A 22,754-nucleotide genomic window follows, 5' to 3' on the forward strand; every position below is an offset into this window, starting at 1 on the left:
AGCACAACCACCAAAACAACGTTTGTTTCCATCCCTCCTTGAACCTTCTGAAATTGCTGTTAGTAAAAGTGGCTTAAGTATTAGCAAGTTAATTGTTCTACGCTGCCAGTTTTACAGTCACAAATCTGCTGGGGAAAAAAAAAAAAAGTAATAAATCTACAAAGAAAAGCTGCTATGAATTTTTCATCTTTTTACGGTGGCATGGCTTTATAGGGGGGGAAAAAAAAGAAAAAATATATAGAAAAACCCAACCCCCAAACCTTCCAGTATATTAGAACTCTAGAAGCACTTAGGAATTTGATTTCTTCTTTAAAATAAAGTGCAAGATGGACGTAATTGTTAATAGAAATAAGCTATTCTGTGGCTGCAAGAGAGAAATCCAGATAAATATTAAGGAACTGAGGTTTGGTGGGGGTTTTTGTTTGGTTTGGTTTGTTTGCTTTTGTTTTTAAGATAATAATAATCTATCCTAGTAGCTTGATATATCAAAACATTATTGTGTAGTACCTTAAAAGGTATAAATACAAAGGTTTTGAAGTTACAGGAAGGAATTCCACAATAACCTAAACACAGTTGACTTCTGAAGAACTCTTATCTGTGAAGTTCGACCACAGCATGAATTACATGTATCATAACACCACAGACATCTGAATGTGCTCAGCACTGAGCCAACTTAGATCTAGCCATGTTTATTAGTTCAGGAACAACGGGCTCAAATATGGCTATATAATTCCAGACTAACTCAAGTCTGGAAGCAGCATGACTTGGAAGAGAGACCTAACAAGCACAGCTAGGTACACAGTGGCCATGACCTAAGTGAGCTTAGTTCTATCTCTTCTATGTTTCCCAAACATGGAAAAGTACAGTTCAAAGACATTCAGCTCTATATGCAAATGAATACCAAAACTGGGGAGGGCAATCAATACTCTGGAGAGTAGGGCTGCTTTTCTGAGAGATCTCAATAGGCTGGGGAATGAGCTGACAGGAACCTGATTGACTTCAAATAAGACAAATCCAATGTCCCACAAATGGGATGAAATAACCCCATGCACTGCTACAGACAGGGAGAGAGCTGACTAGGAAGTGGCTTTGCAGAAAAGGATACAAAAGCCCTGGTGAACAACTAGTTGAATCTGAGAGTGTGCAGTGTGCCTTTGTAGTAAAGAAGGCGAGTTGCATCTTGGGCTGTGACTGCCAGACTGTAGCCAATTTCAGTAGTTTTGAGGCTGCATCTAGAATATTGTGCTCAGTTTTGGGCATGCCACTACAAGACAGACACTGACAAACTGGAACAAATCCAGCTGAGGAGCACCATGGTGACTACGGGCTGGAGCACATGATGTATCAGGACAGGCTAAGGGAACAGGATTTATTAATCCTTGAGAAAAAAACTAAGAGAAGATCTTGTTGCACTTGTCAAGTATCCAACGAGTGGGTAGAGAGAAGATGAAACCAGATTCAGAAGGGTGCGGTGATATGAAAAGGGCAATGGGCACGGGACCGCCTCAGGGAATGTTACGTACAAGGAAAACATTCTTCATTATGAGGGTGTTCAAACACTGGAACATGTTGCCCATATAGGCTATGCAATCTCTGGAGATACTCAAACCTTGACCAGACAAGGCCCTGAGCAACTGATCTAACCAAAGCTGCTTTGACCAGGGCACTGGACTACATAGCATTTAGATGTTTCTCCCAACCTGAATTATGCTATAATCCTGTGCATGAAGCAGATCTTTGTCAACTTTAGAAAACCCAGTCAGGCTGGAGACAATTTCTGCAGATAATAACTTGTATCTCTCTGCATTCAAGCCCATCAGTTTAGATTCCAGGAAAATTTGTATTGATGGGCTTTTTTCTCCAGTTAAGCACAAATCAAGCCCAATCCATTTAATTCACTCAGTAGGATGCTGTTACTCCTCATTATCTCGACGTATTTTTTGAGACAATGGAAGATTGGTGAACACCAAATATAAGAGGAAGTGATAATATGAATGGGGTAGGATGCATTAGGAAGCAGTACAGATAGAATGAACTTCAGCAGAATAAGGTTGGATCCATCGTCAGACTCAAATTGGCTCTTTATGCATGAGCAGAATCATGCAGGGGGCAGAGACAACCATGTCCACGCTCTCTTCTGAAGTCAGTCCAAATTCTGCAGAGATCACACTGAAACAAAGCTTGTAATTCCCTCTGAATATGACCTGACTCCCTGTGGAGGCACCGGGTATGTACATTCTTCCTAGTGCTTTCTGTCTGGGATTAAGATGTAGGCATATATGAGCAAGTTATTCATGAGCCAGCTCATCAAGTCTGATGCGTTTTTAAATAGGATTCTTCACTGCATAAAAGCAGTTAATTGCTTCAGGATCCTACTTGACTCCGGACGTTGTACAATCATGCCCATACAGACCTGTGCCTGAGCTAATAAATTCTGCAAGATACAGGCTGGTTTTACACACAAACTACCACTAAACTGAAGATTAACGTTAAGTGTTTTAGATGGAAATCCCCATTTTTCAGACTACTGTGAGGGGAAAAAAACCCAAAGAAAATCAAAGGTCAGATAGGAAAAGTAGGTTTAGAGATAAATTATCTCTAGAACTAGGAAACTAATGATCTGATACTGTTACAACTTTTCTGTATGGCTTCAGGAAAGAAAAGATGAAATATTTCCATGCCTCTCTTGCTCTCCGAATCATAGTATAATTATGATTTCTGATGTAAAAACCCAAATATCAAAATATTATGTCTGTGAAGTCTCTCATCTTTCAAATAGAATTATAAATACCAGCAGGTCTGCCCAAAGCTGGGGTGAAGAGAAACTGGATATAGCCTCTTTCAACACCTGTCAGTGCAGACTGTACAAAAGGTCATTACAACCTGAGAAGGTGTTCCAAGAATCTTGGCCTTAAAAATATTCAAGCTGCTGACCTTTAGCAGTCCAGCAGAGTGAGCAACATTCATGTTTTGATTTAAGCTTTGAGCATGGAAACAAATGGGTGTTTTTCTCAGGCTTCTGGGTCAGTCTTTACAAGAATACTTCTTAAATATTCACTTCAGTAAAAGTTACAGGCACATGAGATGCACAAGATACTCTTTAACATTTGTACTACATCCAAGGTGCAACCTCTAAAATGAGATAAGAAATAAAGTTTTTTGTATTTGGACTTGCAGGACAAAAAACTTAATTTTTCCTCAAATAGCAAACTAGAAGCGTAGGTCGAGCCAAACCTAAACATTTAATCTTTATTTCAGTGTAAAACTGATAATTCACAGAATCATCTGAACAACTGCATTCTATCTGAAGATCTGCATAGATTTTTCCAATGTTGTCAACAGAGACCTCTCTACAGCTCACTGGGCTCATAGCACACTTGAAAACAGGGTGGGAGGGAGGAACGATCTGGCAGAAAAGAACATATTAAGAAAAGAGAATCACATACATACCTTCTTTTTGGCCCAGGCTCTTCAGTGCTACTGTCCCACCTTTGGGACATTAACAAGCTAAGTTCCATTTCTTCTTTCTCACACTGTGGCTCATTTTCTTCATCATCACTGTTCTGAGAATTTCGACAGCTTCCGAGAGAACGGTGGTGAGAGAGTGTTTTGTGATGTCCCATCTGATATCCATCATTTTCCAATCCAGCCAACAGATCAATCATGGCCTCATCAGCACTACTGTCCACTGCAGAAAAAGCCCATACAAGTAGAATCTGTATTTTGTTTTACTTGTAAATGACTAGTTATAATCTATCAGTAAAAAACAAAACCAAAGAAACAAAACCAAAAAAACCCCTCAACATTTTAAAATCTACTAGTTCATTACTGTCTAAAGCAAGGCAGGCTACAGAAACAAAGCTCTTTTCATATCTTATTTTATGATTTGTTATCTTTTCTAGGTCTTTATCTAGAATCTTGACAACCTTCTTTTTTTATTTCTGCCCTCCTCTTCTGATTGTAGCAGATTTAGTGGAAGCACTTCTCTCTCTCCACCCTCCTATTACCTCCTCACATTCAGTAAAGCCTCACTCTCCCCTTTTATTTCAGCATGAGTGCCAGCTTCTGAAGCATCACTGCCTTCTCTTGCTCTCACCATTTCAATGGCTGCATTAACTTTGTTGGGCACTTCTCTCTGTATCACTTGGAAGACTTTCAATCACTGCATCTCATGAAAAGTGATGCTGATTTTGACCAACTACTTCTTTCTGTCCTTTACTATAATGCTTAACTTCATCTCCCTCTTCTTTTCACTATAACATGTTCTCTTCCTGGGCTCCTCTAAACACTGAAAATTTACCTGCTTTCACTCCTCCCTTAAAATTTATTTTTTATTTTCCTTTATTTGACCCAAGCTTAAACTAACTCATGCACTTGCCTTCTCATTCTTTAGTTTTATTTCTTAAACATCCTTCCAAGTCACAATTTTTTCTCACTCTCCTCCTGCTTACCTTTCATCTGACCTCATAACCAATTTATGATCTCCAGTCTACCAGGCATCTTTGTTACTTCTCTCTCCTTCTCCTCTGGCTGAAGAACTACAATCTCTACTTTCCTTCCTCAGGAAATATCATATGATTTACAATGATCCTGAGAATCATATAAAATAGGTCTCAACATTGGTGAGGAACGCATTTTCTATACTTTACAAAGGCTTCACAAGACACCATGCAACCATTCAGAATGGAAACCATCCCCTTTGCCAGACTTCTGAATTAACCCACTTTCAGTTGTACTTTCTGTTCTTGGGTCCTTTGCCCTTTGTGACGTCCACCATTAAACTCCATCCTTTACTTCCCATTAATATAAACCTTGTTGTGTACTTCACAGCAGCAGCAGAAGTAGTGCGCTTCACAGCCCCTGTGATGCCATGACCGTACAAAGGCACAATAAAGACTAGTCCATGCTATGAAAGAGCATAAGAGACCCAAAGATGCAACATGTTACTCATGGCCACAGAAGACACCAGCAATTAGTAGCCCCATGATAAGAAAAGAAGAGGGGACAGGGGAGACAGGGAGGAGAAGGGGGACAGGGGGGGAAAGAAAAAGTCAAAGTCCCCATTTGATTCCCTAGCGACTGGAAAAAACAGACCATTTCAATACTCCTATTTGGTTAAGCAATTCAAATGCATAGTCATAAGACGAACCCTATATATTATTTTAGCCACTTCTCATCCTCTCAGTACAACCTTCTCACTCCAAAAAAAAAAAAGATAAATCAATGCTCATGTTTGCCAGCTCCCACATAACTTCTTTACTTATAGTTGTCTCGATAAATCTAAATCCTTGCCTATAAAACTTCCATAACCAAAATCTTGCCTACTTTCTGAAAAATAAAACAGCACCAAAAAATACTTTTAATCTCACTCCATCCACTCCTCCCTTCTTTGCAAGAAAAGACTGTATATTGTATTATGCATAGACATATATTGTTGCCCATATTGTTTCTTGTTGCCCATGCACATATTCACACCATATGTATCAAAAGCACTGGAGGCTGTGGGTTTTAGATATTCCCCCCCGACCTCCCCACCTTGTAGTATCAACTTTAGTGCATATTAACATTATACCTTACGTTTACATAAGAATGTATATATACGAGATAGCATGAACTATATGCTGTTCATCTCCTCTAGAGTATTTGAACTATTTCTACCTGAAGTAGCTTTTCATACAAGCTCCTTTTTTGTGTTATTGTTGTTTCCCCCTCATGCCATTCACATTTGTTTGCTGTCATGGTTTTTCTCTCCCTCTTTAATGTTTTACTTCTTGTTTCTTTGCCTTCAACCATTCTTTTGTATCCATAAATTTTGGGAAATGCTCTGCTGCAATTTGCCTCTCATTATCAGCCTACTATCCCCCAGTATCTCCAGACAGCTGAGCTTCTAAAGATAGCCAATGAGCATGTTCCCTACCATAACTATATGAAAGATGCAGTAACTGCAAGAATATCATGGATATATATCAAAATCCTCTTTATTCTGATAGTTTTAGTCCTATAACCCTAGCAGCATAAGGAAGAGCAATACCCATAAGGGATTGCATTGAGCTGACGGGGCAAGAGGACAGGCTCAGCGAACCAGTAAAGCATAGTAGCCTCTACAAATACACTGTCCTGGTGACATTTTAAGAAAATACAAGGTGGTTTTTTTGGTGGTGGTGGTGGTAGAGTGTGTGTGTGTGTGAAGTCTCAATCTGCTTGACAAACTCCCTAAGGTAAACTACTTACTTTCTTTCATGACTGGTAATGTAAGTGAACACAACAAAGACTGTGGAACAATAAAATAACCTGGAAGAAAAGACATTCCAGTTATACTCACTAAAAACTGTAGTCTGACTCAGTCTTTGAGACAAAGGCTGAAAGCTCTGACTATTCTCCACAATGTTTAAAATTGCTTCTTCATTAATAAGTGCCTCCTCTTCTTTAACAGTATGCATCCTACTGGATTCTTTAAAAGAAAAACAAAAAGAGAAAGGATAAAACTTCAAAGAGTCACAGACATCAATACATTATGAAAGCAAGCCACTTTAAAATGGATTTTATTATTCAAGTATGTTTCCGTTATTTGCTATCGCAATTTTAGAAAGGCTTACTCTAACAATGATGAAAATAAAAGCAAAACTACTCTTCATTTTTTCATAACTGACAATCAGATCTTCCTAGGCTTACTTCTGCTAATAGTATAAAGAGCCAAAGCATGACATAGATTTATACCTAAACAATTATGCTATTAAAAATACTCACCTTTGTTCATCTTTTTATCTTTATGCACTTCTACCATATTAGCTGGCGTACACTGAAAGGCTTCAGGAGAAAGTACCTCAGAATGTAGTGTTAGCTGAGCAGAGAACTCCTCTGATCCATTACTGTAGTCCACTGATCCTGACAACGTTCTAGTTAATTGAAAACCAATTTTTAAATGCATATTTAAGGTTTGCATGGAATACTATACTTTACGGCAAATAGCTAAACACTTACACAGAGAAGTCATTTTGCTTGAGGATTTCTTTAAGTCTCTTCTGAAAAAATTTTTCACTCTCTGTTGCTGGCACAAATCCACGGTCTTTAAAATTTGAAAAAATATTTGTTATTCAGTTTTACTTTGACCTCTCAACACAGAGAGCAGCTAAAATTACTAATTCTATTAGGAAACGGCTCAAAGTTGAAGTGTCCACTAATTTTAAATGCCAAATTTGCGGGCTGATTTTTCAAGTATATTTAAACACTTTAAAATACTACACATACTCCCATTGATCTCATTTGCAACTGTGAGTATCGAGAGCATTTACAAATTGTGTTTCAATTACACCAAGGTGAGCATGCAGGAAAAGAACAATCAGTGAACAATTTTGAAAAGTCTGGTTTATGCAGCCTGAATAATATTACACAGAAACACAGGAAAAAACCACAGTCAGAAAGCAGTCTGCCTTAGCCAGGAACCTGCCTCTTTTCTTCTTGCAATCCTCTGGCTTACTTGCCAAATATCATTCATATTTTAAACAAAACATGGCCTAGGTTCTGCAGAGAATAGCTCTGTTCATTATGCAATTAATTTGCAGAGCATGGTCTTCCCTGTGCAATGAATTTTACACAGAAATACAGGGATTTGTCCACCCTTTTAGAATGTTTGTCTAATATCACCTTAGCTCTAATTCCACAGAAATTCAAAGGAACTGCCCTTGTGCATGAACTACCATGGAAAGCTTCAGGATAAGAGATTTAATTTTGCCAGTATTTAAACATTTAAATGTTTTCCATCATAAAGCATGCAATCTTAACTGTCATTATCACTCATTCTGCCTAGAATGCTTTGCAGCTAGCTGAATCATGATGTTTTCAGGCAGGGTTATATATCTTGCTTTTAAAATTAGAATACACATACTGGGCAATCAGTAAGCTTGGAACTGAAAAAACAGTACATCTAAAAAGCCCTCAAACTTGATACACTGATTTAAATTCTATCTCCTGCTTGCTTCTCATTCAAAGTTTTCAGTAAACAGCTACACAATTTTTTTTTTTTACCTTGTGACTCAGGTGGCTTAATCTGAGAAGATTCACATTTCTGTCTCCGTCGCTGCTTTTCGTCTTCCCATATAGCTTGCAAACCAGGGTTCCTGCCAATCTGGGCTGAAATACACAATAATACATGAAGGGAAGTCGGTCAATGTGATGAAGCATTCTTCCCCTCAAATTAGATTCTGACACTCTTCTTCATCTCTTTTGTCATTCTAACCCGTTATTTTTTTAATTGCAATTCTGGCCTTACTCTAGGATTCAGTGTTATGTAGAAGTTAAGGTGTAACTTCATTTATTTTCTAGATCTCCTATTTGTTATCTATATCTTTGGCTTTTGCTGGTCTTCCCACCAAGTATGTGTGTGTATGTATGTACATACACATGCATACTTCATGTTGATATTTCACTTATTCTCCTTATAGGTCTGATATTTTTGTTAATGCGTAACAGAAGGTATCTTTCTATTGTTCTGATAATAGGCTATTCTTATAACCTGTTTTCTTTCAGAGTTCACTCAATTTTATTTTTTTTTTTTTTTAACTTTATAAATTTGTAGATCGACAATTCACTAACACCGAAATCTGGATTGTGGCTTAACTAAGATGAGCCTTAAAAAAAGATGACAATATAGTTCCTGTCGTAAAACATTTTACATGGAAAAGTTATTAACACTTCACCTTCAATATCCAGTTGATTTAAAATGTCAGCAGCTACTGCATCCACCTCCAATTCACAGGTACTTTGTGGCTCAACACCTTTCAACATTAAAGAGCTGTGACAACATAAATACCAGAGAGGTTAATTTTATCAATATGTTGATTTTGAAACGTGCGTCATCACTGTTTTCTAAATGGACTAACATCTAAAATATTTCAGGGGGAATGAAGGCGAGTACCTGAATACAGAATTACCAGTTCTCATCCTCACCTGCAAGTCCTTAAATTAATGGTCATATTCAAGTCTAATTAGATGAGAAATTTGTACCTTCAACTTAGACAGATTAGTTTTTTCTTTTGTGGGGAGGAGAGAAAGAAGTGGTAAACAACTCTAAATACTACAGCAATTACAATAATGTTCTCCTCAAATACAAGATGAAACGTTCTACAGAACTCTCAGCCAATAGAACCACCTGCATTTGCATGATCTTGCGCCCAGAAAACATAGTGGCAAGAATTTTTCTCTCTCATTCACAGTTCAGAGCAATGCAAAACAGTTTCACATTTTCAACTAAGGGAAATGAAGCAAAAAATGTTTTATTTTTCAGATTTTTTTATTTATTTAGGGGCTTAGGGGTAGCCTGGTGAATATAAACAGAGTATTAGCACCCCAAACATGAGCAGAACTAAGGATAATTGGTGTGGTAAAGACTTAAAATACTACAAACAGATTCAAGCTTGTTGTATAATGATATGATCATCTTCCTACCATGCCTTTTCAGATCTGCTAAGGTCAGCGGCCTTCCACCTGTTGCTGTCAGTGAACTAATTTTAAGGAGTCCATGGAGGAAGCTAGGAAAGAGAAACCTTCTCCCGCGTTTATGTGGAAGCTTGTTTACCTTTGAAAATTTTTAGGGAAACACAGAAACCCTCCCCAAAGCTCCCCATGGTTAAAACAATGCTATTCTTCAGGACCCTTTGTCTAGGTTAATTAACTGGTGACTTACAAGATCTACTTGTATTCCTACATTCCCTGACATACACACAGCTTCAAAAATCTCAGCATGGAATATAAGATATAATGCATTAATATTTTCAATGCTCTCTATAGGCTTTGAATAGAAGTCACTATAGTGCAAGGAGGTAGTAGCTGATGTAATTAAAAGCTGGATATCCCCGACATCTTCTTTGAAAAGTAAGTATTTAACCATCTAGAAAAATGAAATCTGAAAGAAACGTAAAATTAACTGCTTCACTTATGTTGCGGACGACACCAAGCTGAGTGGTGCAGTTGACATGCAAGGTCCTGCACCTGGGTCAGGGCAACCCCTGGTACCCATACAGGCTGGGTGATGAGGGGATTGAGAACAGCCCTGCAGAGAAGAACTTGGGGGTACTGGTGGATGAAAAGCTGGACATGAGCCACAGAGCTCACAGCCCAGAATGCCAACTGTACCCTGGGCTGCATCAAAAGCAGCGTTACCAGCAGGTCGAGGGGGGTGATCCTGCCCCTCTGCTCCACTCTGGTGAGACCCCACCTGCAGTACTGCCTTAAGGTCTAGGGTCCTCAGCACAGGAAAGACATGGATGTGTTGGAGTGGGTCCAGAGGAGGGCCACAAAATTACCAGAGGAATAGAACACCTCTCCTATGAGGAAAGGCTGAGAGAGCTGGGGTTGTTCTGCCTGAAGAGATGGCTCTGGGGAGACCTCATTGCGGCCTTTCAATACTTGAAGGAGGCTTATAAGAAAGATGGGGACAAACGTTTTAGTAGGGCCTGAAGCCATAGGACAAGGGGTAATGGTTTTAAACTAGAAGAGGATGGATTTAGACTAGATATAAGGATGAAATTTTTTATGAGGGTGGTGAAACACTGGAACAGGTTGCCCAGAGAGGTGGTAGATGCCCCATCCCTGGAAACACTCAAGATCAGGTTGGATGGGGCTCTGAGCAACCTGATCTAATTGAAGATGTCCCTGCTCATTGCAGAGGGAGTTGGACTAGATGACCTTTAAAGGTCCCTTCCAACCCAAACTGTTCTATGTAAGAGCAAAAATCTAATGACTTCTCAGAAAACATCAGAGAACTCAACCACAAAAATATTTTGAGTTTCTAAAAGGCTTCAGGGTATCATATTTACTATCAAGAGATAAGATACCATGCCAAGAAAAAAACCCAAAACTGACCCCTTCACCACATTCCCAATCTGTAGTATTCTAGAAAAGAAAAATATTTACTTCTAAACTCCTTTTGCAGAGGCCTATGACACAGACCATCAGCAAACTATAAACTACATGAAGTTAGGACTGAAGCTAGTTCAGACACATGCTCTTCGTTAAGAGGGTCATCTAGGGGCAAAGCATATAGATTTGCTCAATAGAGAGCTAACTAAAACTGCTAGGATGCCTCCTGCAAGAAAGCGCCAAAATATTTTTCCTGACTTTGAGGCAGCAGAAGACCAAGAGGTTCTCTCAAATGCACTGCAGCAATTAAATTGGTTTAAACAACCTGAACCCAAACTTAAAGGGCTGCTTTCATGGTAGCTTCAGTGGTCTACTGCTTTACCACCACACCAGAACTCCTGACATACTTAGCCCATGTGAAGAGTCCACATTGTAAGTGAAGTACAGAACAAAGGGGTACTTCTAAACAGGTGCAACATTTCTCCTGTCTCACTTCCTCCTGGCCCTCAGCTTTCCTTGCTTCCCCCAAAAGAACAACCCTTTCCTCCACAAACTGAGGTCCTAGTGCCCAAAGGGCAAAGGCTGAGGTACGTTCAAAACAAGAAAGGGTGTGGGGACAGGGACACACAACACAACAAATTAAGAGGGCTACTTATCTGAAGGGATATCACAATGTGAGCTTATTGACTGCTGCCCAGTTTTGTCAGTAGAATGGAGTTCTGAAGTGTATCAATGTACCATATGACTTAGTTTAAGATACCAAACCCATTCATTCGTGATTACAAAAGCAAGAACTATTTATTAGGTCCACAATAGTGCATCAACTTCATAAAGAAGAAGAAAGGCACTGGCAAACAAATACTTTGCTTCGTAAGACTGTTAAGTGGCGGTATCACACATAGAGAAAACCAACATTGTTAGGCTGTAACTATTTTATTACGCCTGTATCTATTTGTCCACCTATGAAGAAATAATGTCAGTCAACTGAAATACCAACTGCATTTTGCATAATGCAGAAATAGCTTCCTGCATTGTTAGAGAGAACACCAAAACCTTACAAGGAAATCAGAAAATTATTTTTACCATAAAAGAATGAAGTTCTGGAAAAGTGCACTTTTTTTTTTTTTTTTTTTAAATCTCCAGTGGAGATAGAAAACCCCAGTAAACTTACAGCTTGTTAGCTTAACTGTTTAGGCAAAGAACTGGACAAGACGGAAATAAACAATGTTAGAAATGTGAGCAGAAATTAAACCAGTCCTAGAATATCTATTTACCTGCACTTACAAGGGAAAAGACAGAGAGGACTGAAAGCAGATCTAGTTATTTGGTCATTGACTCTTTCTATATATCACAGTAATACAAAGTTCAATTTGTATTACTAGTTCAATTGCTCAGCTGATGCGTAACTTGATTCTGGGGTAAGAAAGAAATATTCTCCTATGAAAGGCTGATAGGGTTTACTGTGATAACCTCAACCTCTCTACAGCAGACTCAGCTTTCAAGAATCATCTCTGCTCTCCTGTATCACATTATAATAGTGGAATTTTTATTGGAAAGTAAAATCCTGTGTTATACATACTATGAAACTGAGAAACAAAACAGAAATCTCAGCAATTGGATTTTTAATGGAGTGACGGATAAGAAAAAAGGAATAGGCATCCTGAAAATCTATTTTAGAAACTGCCTGACACTTAACATTTTGAAAGCATATAGTTTAAAAGCAGAGAAAACAAAGTTTCCAGAGTAATTTCTTGGCAGCCATACTTTTAAAATTTATGATGTCACATTTTGTGGCTGCATTAATTCAGTAAACGTATTTTTCACTCTGTATGTAAATGTATGTTTCACTCGGTCACAGCAAAAGAAGGCAGAGCAGGATATTTCTTTATTCTAAACATCCGAAAGTAGTCTGGCAGAAGTTGTGAAGCGCTTATGTAGAATTCATTAACAACTGTAAGATGCTGTGCATTAATATATGATTACTAATCCTCCAGTCAGCAGTACTGTTTTGGAGTTATTGTGAGAATTAAGAGAGCAGATCATAGAACTCCTGAACCAAAGCAGCTCAGCCTTAGCAGAAGTAGACTGCCCATGCCCTAATGCACACTTAAAGGACAATTCATTGTCATCGCTTCCCTCCCTTCCCAGTCATGCCATCAGCTGAGAAACAAGTCCATAATATGATCAAAATGCATACTGTTCATGTCACTCACTTTGGGTGCGCGTGTTCATCAAAGCATTCAAACAGAGCCTGCCTGCATGGCGGGCGACAGGAACTGCAGGCAAGCTGAGACTTGCATTTTGATCACATAATAAGAAAGAACTGTAAGATCACTGGGAAACAAGAATGAGGGAGGAGACCACAAAAATTTTGTCTGCTCCCTTCATGAAAGCAAAGTGTTTCTGGGAACAAATGAAAAGGTACCACAATACACAATGGTCATTTATATCAGAAGAGTTTCTGATTTTAATACTTTTTTTTGCTAATGGCACATGTAAATGACCAGAAATCTGGTCAAGATCTGCCCTTGACTTGTTTGGTAGATACAACAGCAAAACTCTTGAGCTTTCTACTTTCGCTGATTTCCCCTTTAAAAAGAATACAATTAAAAAAAAGGGGGGGGGGAGTGGAAGAGAGAAAAAAAGAGAATTCTTGAAAAGTTTAAGACAAGATACATTTTTAGTGTTAGTAACCTATTTCTGAAGAGTTTGTTTGATGAGTAAAACCATTAAACTGAAACATTTGCCTTTCCTCCAACAAAAAGACAGCTTTCCATTCTTTTCCCTTTAACTAGTTCGGACATTTTGTAAAAAAACAAACATGTTTTGGTTTTCCACATCCCCATCAAGAGTGTGGCCAGTGATTTGCCTTAAGAACTGATCAATACCACAGAGAGAATTGGCCAAGAGCTTTCCAAATAATCAGATTTCTTATTTATAAGGGATTCTAATATGGATTTATCCTACATAAATAACACTAAAGTCAACATTTCTGAATTCAAAACAAACTGGTAGTTGTCATGTAACTTAAGTCTTTTTCCATAATAATATTAATTTGAGCATGTCCTTTGTAACTCACCAAGATTCAAACAATTTGGGCAATTAGAAGCAGAAAAGCTCATTTTGCCCAAGCTCTAAATCAAACAGATGTAAGCAGTCTTTCTGTCAAAAACTACAGTATTCCAATTAACATGGCATACTATTCAAATTAAAAACACTGAGCTAACAAGAGCCCTTTTTTGAAACAATTTAGGATTTATCATCATAATTCTCATTAACATTTTTAGGATTAAGGCAGGGCTGGCAGTCAAAACTGCACGATCCAAAGACTGATGTGGAGGCCAGTAGAGACAACTGACATGTACAGTAAGATTTTTCAAAAGACTTGAAAAATGTCTTCTCAATACAACCGGGTCATTAACTTGGCATTTAACATCCTTGTCAAGGTGAGTAGCTAGACACTTGCACTAGCAGAAGTGAGGGCAGTAGCACTACAAACTTCTGCAACATCTAGGTAAGCCACAAAGGACACGGAGCCATTTGTTCCCACTTCAGGAAAAACCTCAAAGGACATATGAAAGCAGAGCAGCTTTAACTGGCCCTTCTAACATGTTAATTTACTCTCATTAAAACAAAAATGTCAAGGGGAAAGGGAGGAGTACAAACTGTCCTGAAGTACAGTTATTTAACATGATTACGTGCTGCTTTGAGAACTATTTCATCTGAGTACTGTCAAGAGCTCGGTCAGCTGTTAGGTTTGCTGCTTTTGCTTACTTAAGACATGCACAACACCTCAGGAAAATACATGAAGCAACAGTATCTCCCACTCTTGCAGATCAAGCCACATTTCTGAGCAGCTACAGTGCTGCAATTAGCAGGTGAGAAGACAGCATGAAGAAGTCAGAACATGTCCAGTCTTCTAGCTATAGTTAGTTGCAAGTATGAACTACCTCAGGTCATTAGCAGTTGTTAAGCCTTGGAAGATACTCAGAAGTGGCCTGTTTGACACACATCGCCCTATACAATGGACTAACACCTGCCTCACATCACATGCATCAGTTTTGAAAGAAAAAGGTAATTTTATGTAATGTCAATACCATGACTTGAAAATATCTGTATTAGAACAAGGTTAGAAAAGATGACTTAGCAAGTCCCAGCCAAAGCTTTTCATAGCATCTAGGTTTCATTTTGTAAAAGAGAATGCAGATAGAATAGTTCACAAGGTATAACTTGTAATACAGATATATGAAAGGCAGGGTTAAGTGAGGTGGCATAGGAATGGAAGCAATGCAGCTGCAAGAGGACTAAAGTTTACTCTCCAAAGAAGCAAGATAAATCAGGGTTGCACAACACTGAGATGCCATGGCTAGGCTACTTGAGATACTCAAACCAATTAATTTAAAGTTACCTTTTATACCTGCACACCATGCTGAAAAACTGCCATAAAAATCCAGCATACCTTTGCAGAAAAAGCTTCAAATAAAATATTTTCAGAACAGACAGAAAGAACAGTCCTTATTTCTGAAGAAAGTAAAAGTTTGTTGGTACTATCTACTGGTATCATCATCATCATCATAACAACAACAGCAGCAGCAATAGTGATAATGTAGGATGAAACCTGTGCTCAGAGAAAGTACCAAGATTTGATTCCTCAGACGCTGAGGCAATGAATTAAAGCAATAGTGGAGACACAATTAAAAAAGTGCCCTCTACATACAGTTAGCTAGATCAAAACCCTCAAAAACCTTGAAGAATGGACATCAAGGTCAGTATTTTAATTCAAAAACACTAATAACAGCCTACAGAAACAAGTTCTGTGATGACCACATCTCAGGTATTTATAATGTTAAACTGAGGGTAGTAGATAAAAAATTAAGCCCACAGAGAATCTGAAAGGTGGCACTCAACTACATTGATAAGGACTCTAAACTTTGACATAATCGTTTTCCACATTCTGTTCATGGAAGAAAACATGTCTTTGTTGCAGGATGTTCCAGCAACTTGAATAATGCACACATTTTATTAAGAATCAAATAGCTAAACAAAAACATGTACATCTTGACAAGCAGGAAAAGCAATTATGACAGCCACAAATCTAGTAAAAATCTGTACATTACGTAACTGCTAGACTGTGCAATAGTGCTATTTGTCCAATCTCTCTATTTCATATAAACTAGCATTCAACAGCAAATCTAGGATTTAAACAAGAAAGTGTTTCTCAAAAGCATTCTACCAATCATTCTGCTTTTAACACATCATGTCCAAGTCATAGACTTGACCGGCAGATTACTCCAAGCCTGATGTTTAGCAGAAAGTTTTCTCACTGGAACTCATAGAAGTGTTTCATCATTTATTATCAGCTGCCTGAGGGATAACATAAATGTGTCTCATGTGAAGAACTCCTCTTGTCAAAGCTGTTGGATTGCACTTCCAGGCTCAGGTGACTACTGCCTATTTTAAGGTGGGCTTTGTAGGTTCTAGTCTGATAACACTGGCAAGTATTGCACCTAAAAGCCTTACAATATCAGGGATTCCTGGGCACTAGTGGCTTTGGACATTTGTCTACTTCATAACAGAATCGCTCCAGAATTAGATTAAAGAACTGTCCCTGGCTTAATACAGTACACTAATTATAATTGCAAGTTAGTAATTCAGAGATTTGCCAGGAGCAAGGCAGGACATGGATGGGTTAAATACTGTTCTGGAGAAATGGCAGAGTAGCAAGGTGTTATCTAGTATTGAAGAGTGAGTTCAGTCACCAAAAAACTTTGGCATAGTTCTCAAATGTTTTTTGAAATAAGGAACCACCACCAGCATTTACTCATGCAAAATGCTGCTAACATTATTCAAAAGTTAGTACGTAACATTTTGCATATTACCTACCAGGCATCCAGCATCGGATTTCAACCACTTGATATATTCTACTCCAAAGTCAAGAAATGGCAAATCACTGGCACTGCTTGGTTAAACCAGAGAACTTGTCAACTGCCACTTGCAGCAAGGACTTGGCAGATACACGTTGGACTATTTCCAAAATTTATTCTCAATGTACACAAAACCAAGGATAATGAGTCTAAAAAGACATCTCAATCACTAAGAATACAAGGCAGCCCTAGAAATTTTGCAGTCTCAAACAACATTTGACTGTCTTTTCCTCTTTTGCTTTTTCTTGAAAGAACAACTAACAAGTGTACAGGTGAAAGGTAGGGAAAGATTTACAAGATCTTCATATCTGATATAAAGGACAAACAAAGACTTAGACGTTCAGTACTGACATAGAGGAGAAACTCCAAAGGCTGCTGGAAATAGAAGTCAGATGGTGAAATACAGTAACTAAAAATGTTTTGCTAAACAGTTCACAAAACAGGTAAACTTCTGAACTTGAACTCAAGAAGACTGGATAACGAAGTGAGGGGACTGTGTGGGTATTGCACATGAAACTAGAAATCAATATAGCTGTTGATATAGCTATACACAGAAACCAAATGTTAAGGAAAGACAAAAATAAAGGAAGAAGGGCAGCTTTACAGATATCAAGTCATGCCATAGTCAGCAAGAATAAAAACAGCGAGGAAAAAAATCTGAGTCTCAATCATTTCAGGGAATAGTTACAAGGGTTTCCTTGGATAGATATCTCATATACTATCTGGGTCAGATTTACCCTCAGCAAGGTTGATCATGACAATTACAGGTCCACTAAACGAACCTAGATGCAAATTTTCAGAATTTTAAAGGAAATAAAGTAGGAAGGTGATCTGAAAGTGAGACAAACTGGAGTATGGGTTTGATTACAAGAACACTGTTTTAAGATGATGCCTGCCATAAATAATCCAGGAGAAATTACAACAGGCAATTAATTTTGTGTAGATACAGAACAGAGTAAAATCAGGAATGGAAAAGAGTTTAGGTTTGTTACTTTGCAGTGGCATGTACATGCAAGAGCATGTGGAAGACAGCCATGCTAGAACACCTTTAATAAAATAATTCATTTTCTAGACAAAGGAATGTTTGACACAGTATCAAATGGGAAACAATTTCAGTTGTAGGAGATGTAAATTAGTTCCTAAATTATTAAAGCATTTTAAGAGCTGGCTAAAGGTGAAATTCCTATTGGTTATATAAAAAAGACTGAAGGTTGATACAAAATTCGTAGAACTGAATATAGACCAGTTTCTGGGACTGAGTTTACTTCACATCTCATTAATATTGTTGGCAGTAAATGCAGGAGTGTACTAATGAAATATGCTGGTAAGACAAGCTGGTAGACATACTGCATACATAACCAGATCATAGTATCATAAAACGAAAGCAGGATAACTTAGAAGTAGAATAATAGAAACAGGATGAAATTTAAAAATGGGATGCAAGACCCTGTATGAACTTACAAGTGAATCCAAATGGAAGATTATCACTTGGAATAACAGGAAGAGGAGAAACATCTTGTACTAATAAATCCTAAAATGTTTATAAGCCAAAGTGGCATGGTGAATGAGACTGTAAAGCGTATCAGGGAGACAACTACCCATATCATTGCATATGGCGCTAGAGAGAATTTGTTTGGTATACTATGTAGTATTCAGGCTTTATGTTCAAGAAAGAAGTTCCTACTGGCAAAAGTAAAGAGGATGAATGCTAGGGAAATGGACAGGCTTGGTAATTGCCCCATTACTGCTAACATTAAACTGCTGGAACATGTGAGAGAGCTGGAGAAGGACTGGCACAAGTGAGGTGCTGCACCCCTGGCTGTACACACAAAAGGGTGGAAGGAGGAGGAAAGAAGGCTTGTGGATACAGCCATGAGGATGAATGCCTGCAGAGAAGACACCCTTGGCTCCTGCTATGCTGTGCTCATCCCTCTCTGGGTTTGACAGCCAGGAAGTGCTACTTTGCTTTCTTTTTATCTGCCTTCCCCAGATCTGTGTAAAGCAGCATCAGATAATCCTGGTCTAACTTACGATCCATCCCCCAAGAGGTTAAGTAACTTGGCTTACATAAGTGAGCCAAACAGAGTTTGAAATGGACTACGAATGAAGTATGCAGCCAAAAAGGAGAAGAAATAGCCCAAGAACAACTGCATATGAATTGACCCCAAGTAAAATCACAAGACAACCATCAGATGAATGTTGTTTCAAAACCTCCTTAAAGTAGTAGTAGTAGAATCAGAAAAACAGATGCTACCTTGCACAAGCTCAAGTTTTTGCACACTAGAAAAATCTGAAGTATGGTTTAAAGCACTTACTTTCTACTGGGGAAGCAAACGCTCCCAGTACAGAACGCTAACTAAGCAGTGTGGCATATTGAACCTGATAAGCTATTCAGAGAAGAATGACAGGAATTACCCAAAAACTCAGAAGACTACTAGATGACAGAGCATCTACAGGATTTGTCAAGCATTAGAAAGTAGCTTAAAGAATGAACTTGCTATAGGTAAACTATAAAAATCGAGGTAGCACCAGATACTGTTTCTCTCCCCATCCCGACCCCAAAAAGACCGACACCCCAGATGTGTTCTTTTTCTTATAGAAGTAAAGCTATTACAAATTACAAGCTGTAGACTAGGAAATGTCTAGAAAAAAGGAATAGCATGGGAGACAGACATGAAAATGCTAAGCTGAGATTCTTATGTAGCTACTCTTTGAAATGGACAAATTGGAATACTCTGACAGCACACTACTCGTGTTAGTTAAGGGTGATTACAAAAACAGGATCTGTGAACTGATGTGTAAGTATTCTCTATAACTATCAAACTTGCTTAGCTTTTTATCAGAAGTCATTAGCTAGAAACATATATCTTCCAAAAAACAGGAAGCTGAATTTGCCATATATATTCCTACTGTTATCTCCCAGTTAGATTTTTACAACCATATACCAGAAAGTGTCAGATGACCAGAATTATACAAAGAAACTAAATAACGATAGTCTGTGTACATTAGCACTTTTTTTTTTTTTAACATATAAAACATATAAGGGTCCTTTAAATGAGAGACTGGAACCCTGTAGTATATACAAGTTGATGTACGTAAGAAAATACAGCATACATAAAAAAAATTTGGCATGCTGACCTTGGTATTTCATCTTCTTCCCACTCAATGAAAGATGCGCTGTTTGAATTTTCTGGCAAATGAATTCTATGACATTTACTTACACCTGATGTATCACCTAGAAAAAAAATAGAATGAGAAATGAATTCATTTATGCAACAATATTTTTTACACATATCATTATATAACTGCATTCATTATTTAATATTACCAGTCCAAATGCTCCTAAAGAATAAATAGCACTGCCTATCATCTTCGAAAAGTAACTATGCTATCATTTAAATGATTTGACTTTCTTTCTAACATGTAGATACATATAAAAAGAAAAAATATATTCTCAACACAGACATTATTAGAATTACACTTGCTGTGTTCTAGTCAGATCATAACCTAAATTCAATCTTTTCCTATTTGTGCAAGTTTCAAAGTAAATCGTACAGAGTCTGATATAAACTTCAGAATTCTCAAGTGTCTGGGTCCTCAGGTCAGATCCCAGTGGAAATGACAAGCCAAAGAAAACACTAAATTGTACTTCACACTTTTCCTCTTTCTTATCTGTGAACTGAAAGAGAATACACAATATATTCCAGATGCAGTGGCAGTAGCAGTAAGTAGAAACCTGCAATGAAAGCAGATGTTGTCTGACCTACAAATAAAGAAAACACCGTGTAAGTTTGCTCAGAGGTCTCGGTGTAAGGATGTGTGCTCCAAAGTAATGCTAGAGAAGTCCCCTCTGAAGATTTACTGCCTCCCTTGTGGTCTCCTGAACCTTCACTCTTCAGAGGAAGGAGTGACAATATACACAGGATGTAGTACAAGAAAGAAAAAAGCCCAGGAATGAAGTTCCAGGGCGAGGCGGAATGGGAGAAGACCTTGAAAATTACTCAGTCTCTCACTTCTGTGAAAGACCAGCTTGAATCTTGAATTTTCTCAGCTATGTTGGTGTCACATACTAGCAGGTTTCTTTGTATTAAAATTGACTTTCAGCAATAGCAAACACTTTGCATTTGTTAAAGGTACACTAATTGAACAATTCAGTTGTCGGAGGCCTTCAATAAATAAATATTTATTAGAGCATGTATTTTATTCTATAATTTTAAAGTAGATCTCATAACAGAGTCTTGCCAATGTGAATTCCACTACTTGGAATAGCAGGGATAGGGATATCTCACATAGCAAAAAGCCCTGAATAATTTAGTTACTACAGAAGCAACTGGGAAACACCATGCCAAAGTGCCTGAGAAGCTACAAATAGAAGCAACTGAAATCCAGCAGGCTTAATTAAAAATGTTCCAGACCAATCTTACTGCACCCAGACTAGTTCCTGCAAACCTTGCCCCTACATCAGACTCCTGAGCGCACTGACATGGCACACAGACACTAAACTCACACAGGAAACGTGGCACTCAAGTGTGGTGAAAAGACATGCTTGTGTTTATGCAGGGGCTAGCTCACATTCAGCCACACCTGCACTAAGATGGTCTATCCACAGCGATGCCTAAGCAGGTGATTCCAGAAAGACAACACAAAATATCTGATCCTGTTTGCACAGACCCAGCTCAAACCTAGTGTAGCTTAGTGTCTGTGGTGTTCAAAAGTGACAACTTGCCCCTGGGCAGAGCTGGTCCAGGAAGACATACAGCCATGTTTTTACTGTGTGGCATATCAGCTAATTCTCCGTATTAAAATGCAAGCTGACTATGCATGGACACATCTCTTGTTATTTTTCATCTGCATTTTTCTATTCTGAGTTGATGAAATGGGACTGAACATCTGTATATTTTAAAGGAAAATACATCACAGTAGCTATGCAAGTTTATAGGCCAACCGGTAAAACATACACTATTATTTCTAAAAATCATATGCATTTCAAACACCACACTAGAGCAGTTTCAGTGCATCACTCCCTTTCTTATTCCCTATGAACGCTACTTTCAAATACTTCTAAAAATCAAGGCTCAAATTCTGAAGAAACAGCTACAGGAAAGATACAGATACAGGAAAAGTTACTTATAGGGATAGAGATTTAAGGACACTCAATATTCCCCTTTTCTTGACATGAAGATCTTTAAAGACAGAAGTAGAGACACATCAAGGTCTTTCAGACTCATATTACAGAAGAAGATTCGACTACTGAAAATAAATGTTTTGTAATAGTTTTAGTGGCATGTGGTGCACGAATGAATTTGCAGCCTTCTTCCTCACCATCCATAAAGAGAAGAACCTGAAAAAACAAACTCCTGCATCTTCTGGATACAGGCTGATGAAGGCAGAATATTCTTGCTACTACAAATTTGCCTGCTAACCTCTCTCAGCCTTCAAAACAGTCTACTTATCTCAGTGAGAAAAATACCACTGGAAACAGGCTCCTGAGGCTGCTTACTTATATTTAGGAACAGATCTATTATTGAATTTTCTATTCCTTGCCAGACCGATTTTTATATCGTCATCTGCAAGGGAAGAAAAATAAGTGTTTGCTGCACATCTTTAGGCAAAGGCTTTTACTACCATCTAAGAAACAATGTTCAGCCTGGCCTGCACGGCACAAACTACACTTGACTAAAATGAATGCAAACCCCCAAGACAAGAAGCTGTGGAACAGGTAGGTAAGTGTGTCAGTCATAAGCAGAGGCTGTACCTTCTACACCACTCCAACAGGTCTGAGCTTAGAAAGGATGGCGCTTCTCAGGGCTGCTGTGCAAGGACTGGCCTCTTGACAGCACTGCTTCTACAAGGTTGTGCCAGGGACAAAACATTTGTTGCCCAGCTGCTATGCTAGGAGTAGTAGATAGTGATCCTGCGCCTGGGGACTGCAACAGACTGAGGCAGGCTACTTATACGTGTGATGTGGAGCCA

At 38.3% G+C, this 22,754-nt stretch overlaps 1 protein-coding gene across 6 annotated transcripts in view; it reads right to left on the bottom strand.

Annotated features, from left to right (window-relative positions):
- Positions 1-22,754, bottom strand: part of REV3L (REV3-like, polymerase (DNA directed), zeta, catalytic subunit) — an 84,185-nt gene that overhangs the window by 48,681 nt on the left and 12,750 nt on the right. For 4 of the 6 annotated variants that reach the window (XR_774000.1, XM_010561664.1, XM_010561665.1 and 1 more), the window contains exons 5-11: positions 19,920-20,016; positions 8,697-8,791; positions 8,026-8,130; positions 6,982-7,066; positions 6,748-6,896; positions 6,323-6,451; positions 3,451-3,688 (exon numbers count right to left, since the gene is read on the bottom strand). Coding sequence is in view for 5 of the 6 variants with exons in the window: in XM_010561664.1 (XP_010559966.1) it covers positions 3,451-3,688; positions 6,323-6,451; positions 6,748-6,896; positions 6,982-7,066; positions 8,026-8,130; positions 8,697-8,791; positions 19,920-20,016 (898 nt within the window). In the remaining variant the exon portion in view is untranslated. Of the gene's footprint in view, positions 1-3,450; positions 3,689-4,724; positions 4,801-5,149; positions 5,198-6,322; positions 6,452-6,747; positions 6,897-6,981; positions 7,067-8,025; positions 8,131-8,696; positions 8,792-19,919; positions 20,017-22,754 lie in introns of those variants that run through there. The other 2 variants (XM_010561668.1, XM_010561666.1) reach the window with 2 other exon arrangements.

The sequence above is a fragment of the Haliaeetus leucocephalus genome, unplaced genomic scaffold (genome assembly GCF_000737465.1).
Source record: "Haliaeetus leucocephalus isolate CR32 unplaced genomic scaffold, Haliaeetus_leucocephalus-4.0 Scaffold149, whole genome shotgun sequence".
In the NCBI taxonomy this organism is placed as follows: domain Eukaryota; kingdom Metazoa; phylum Chordata; class Aves; order Accipitriformes; family Accipitridae; genus Haliaeetus; species Haliaeetus leucocephalus.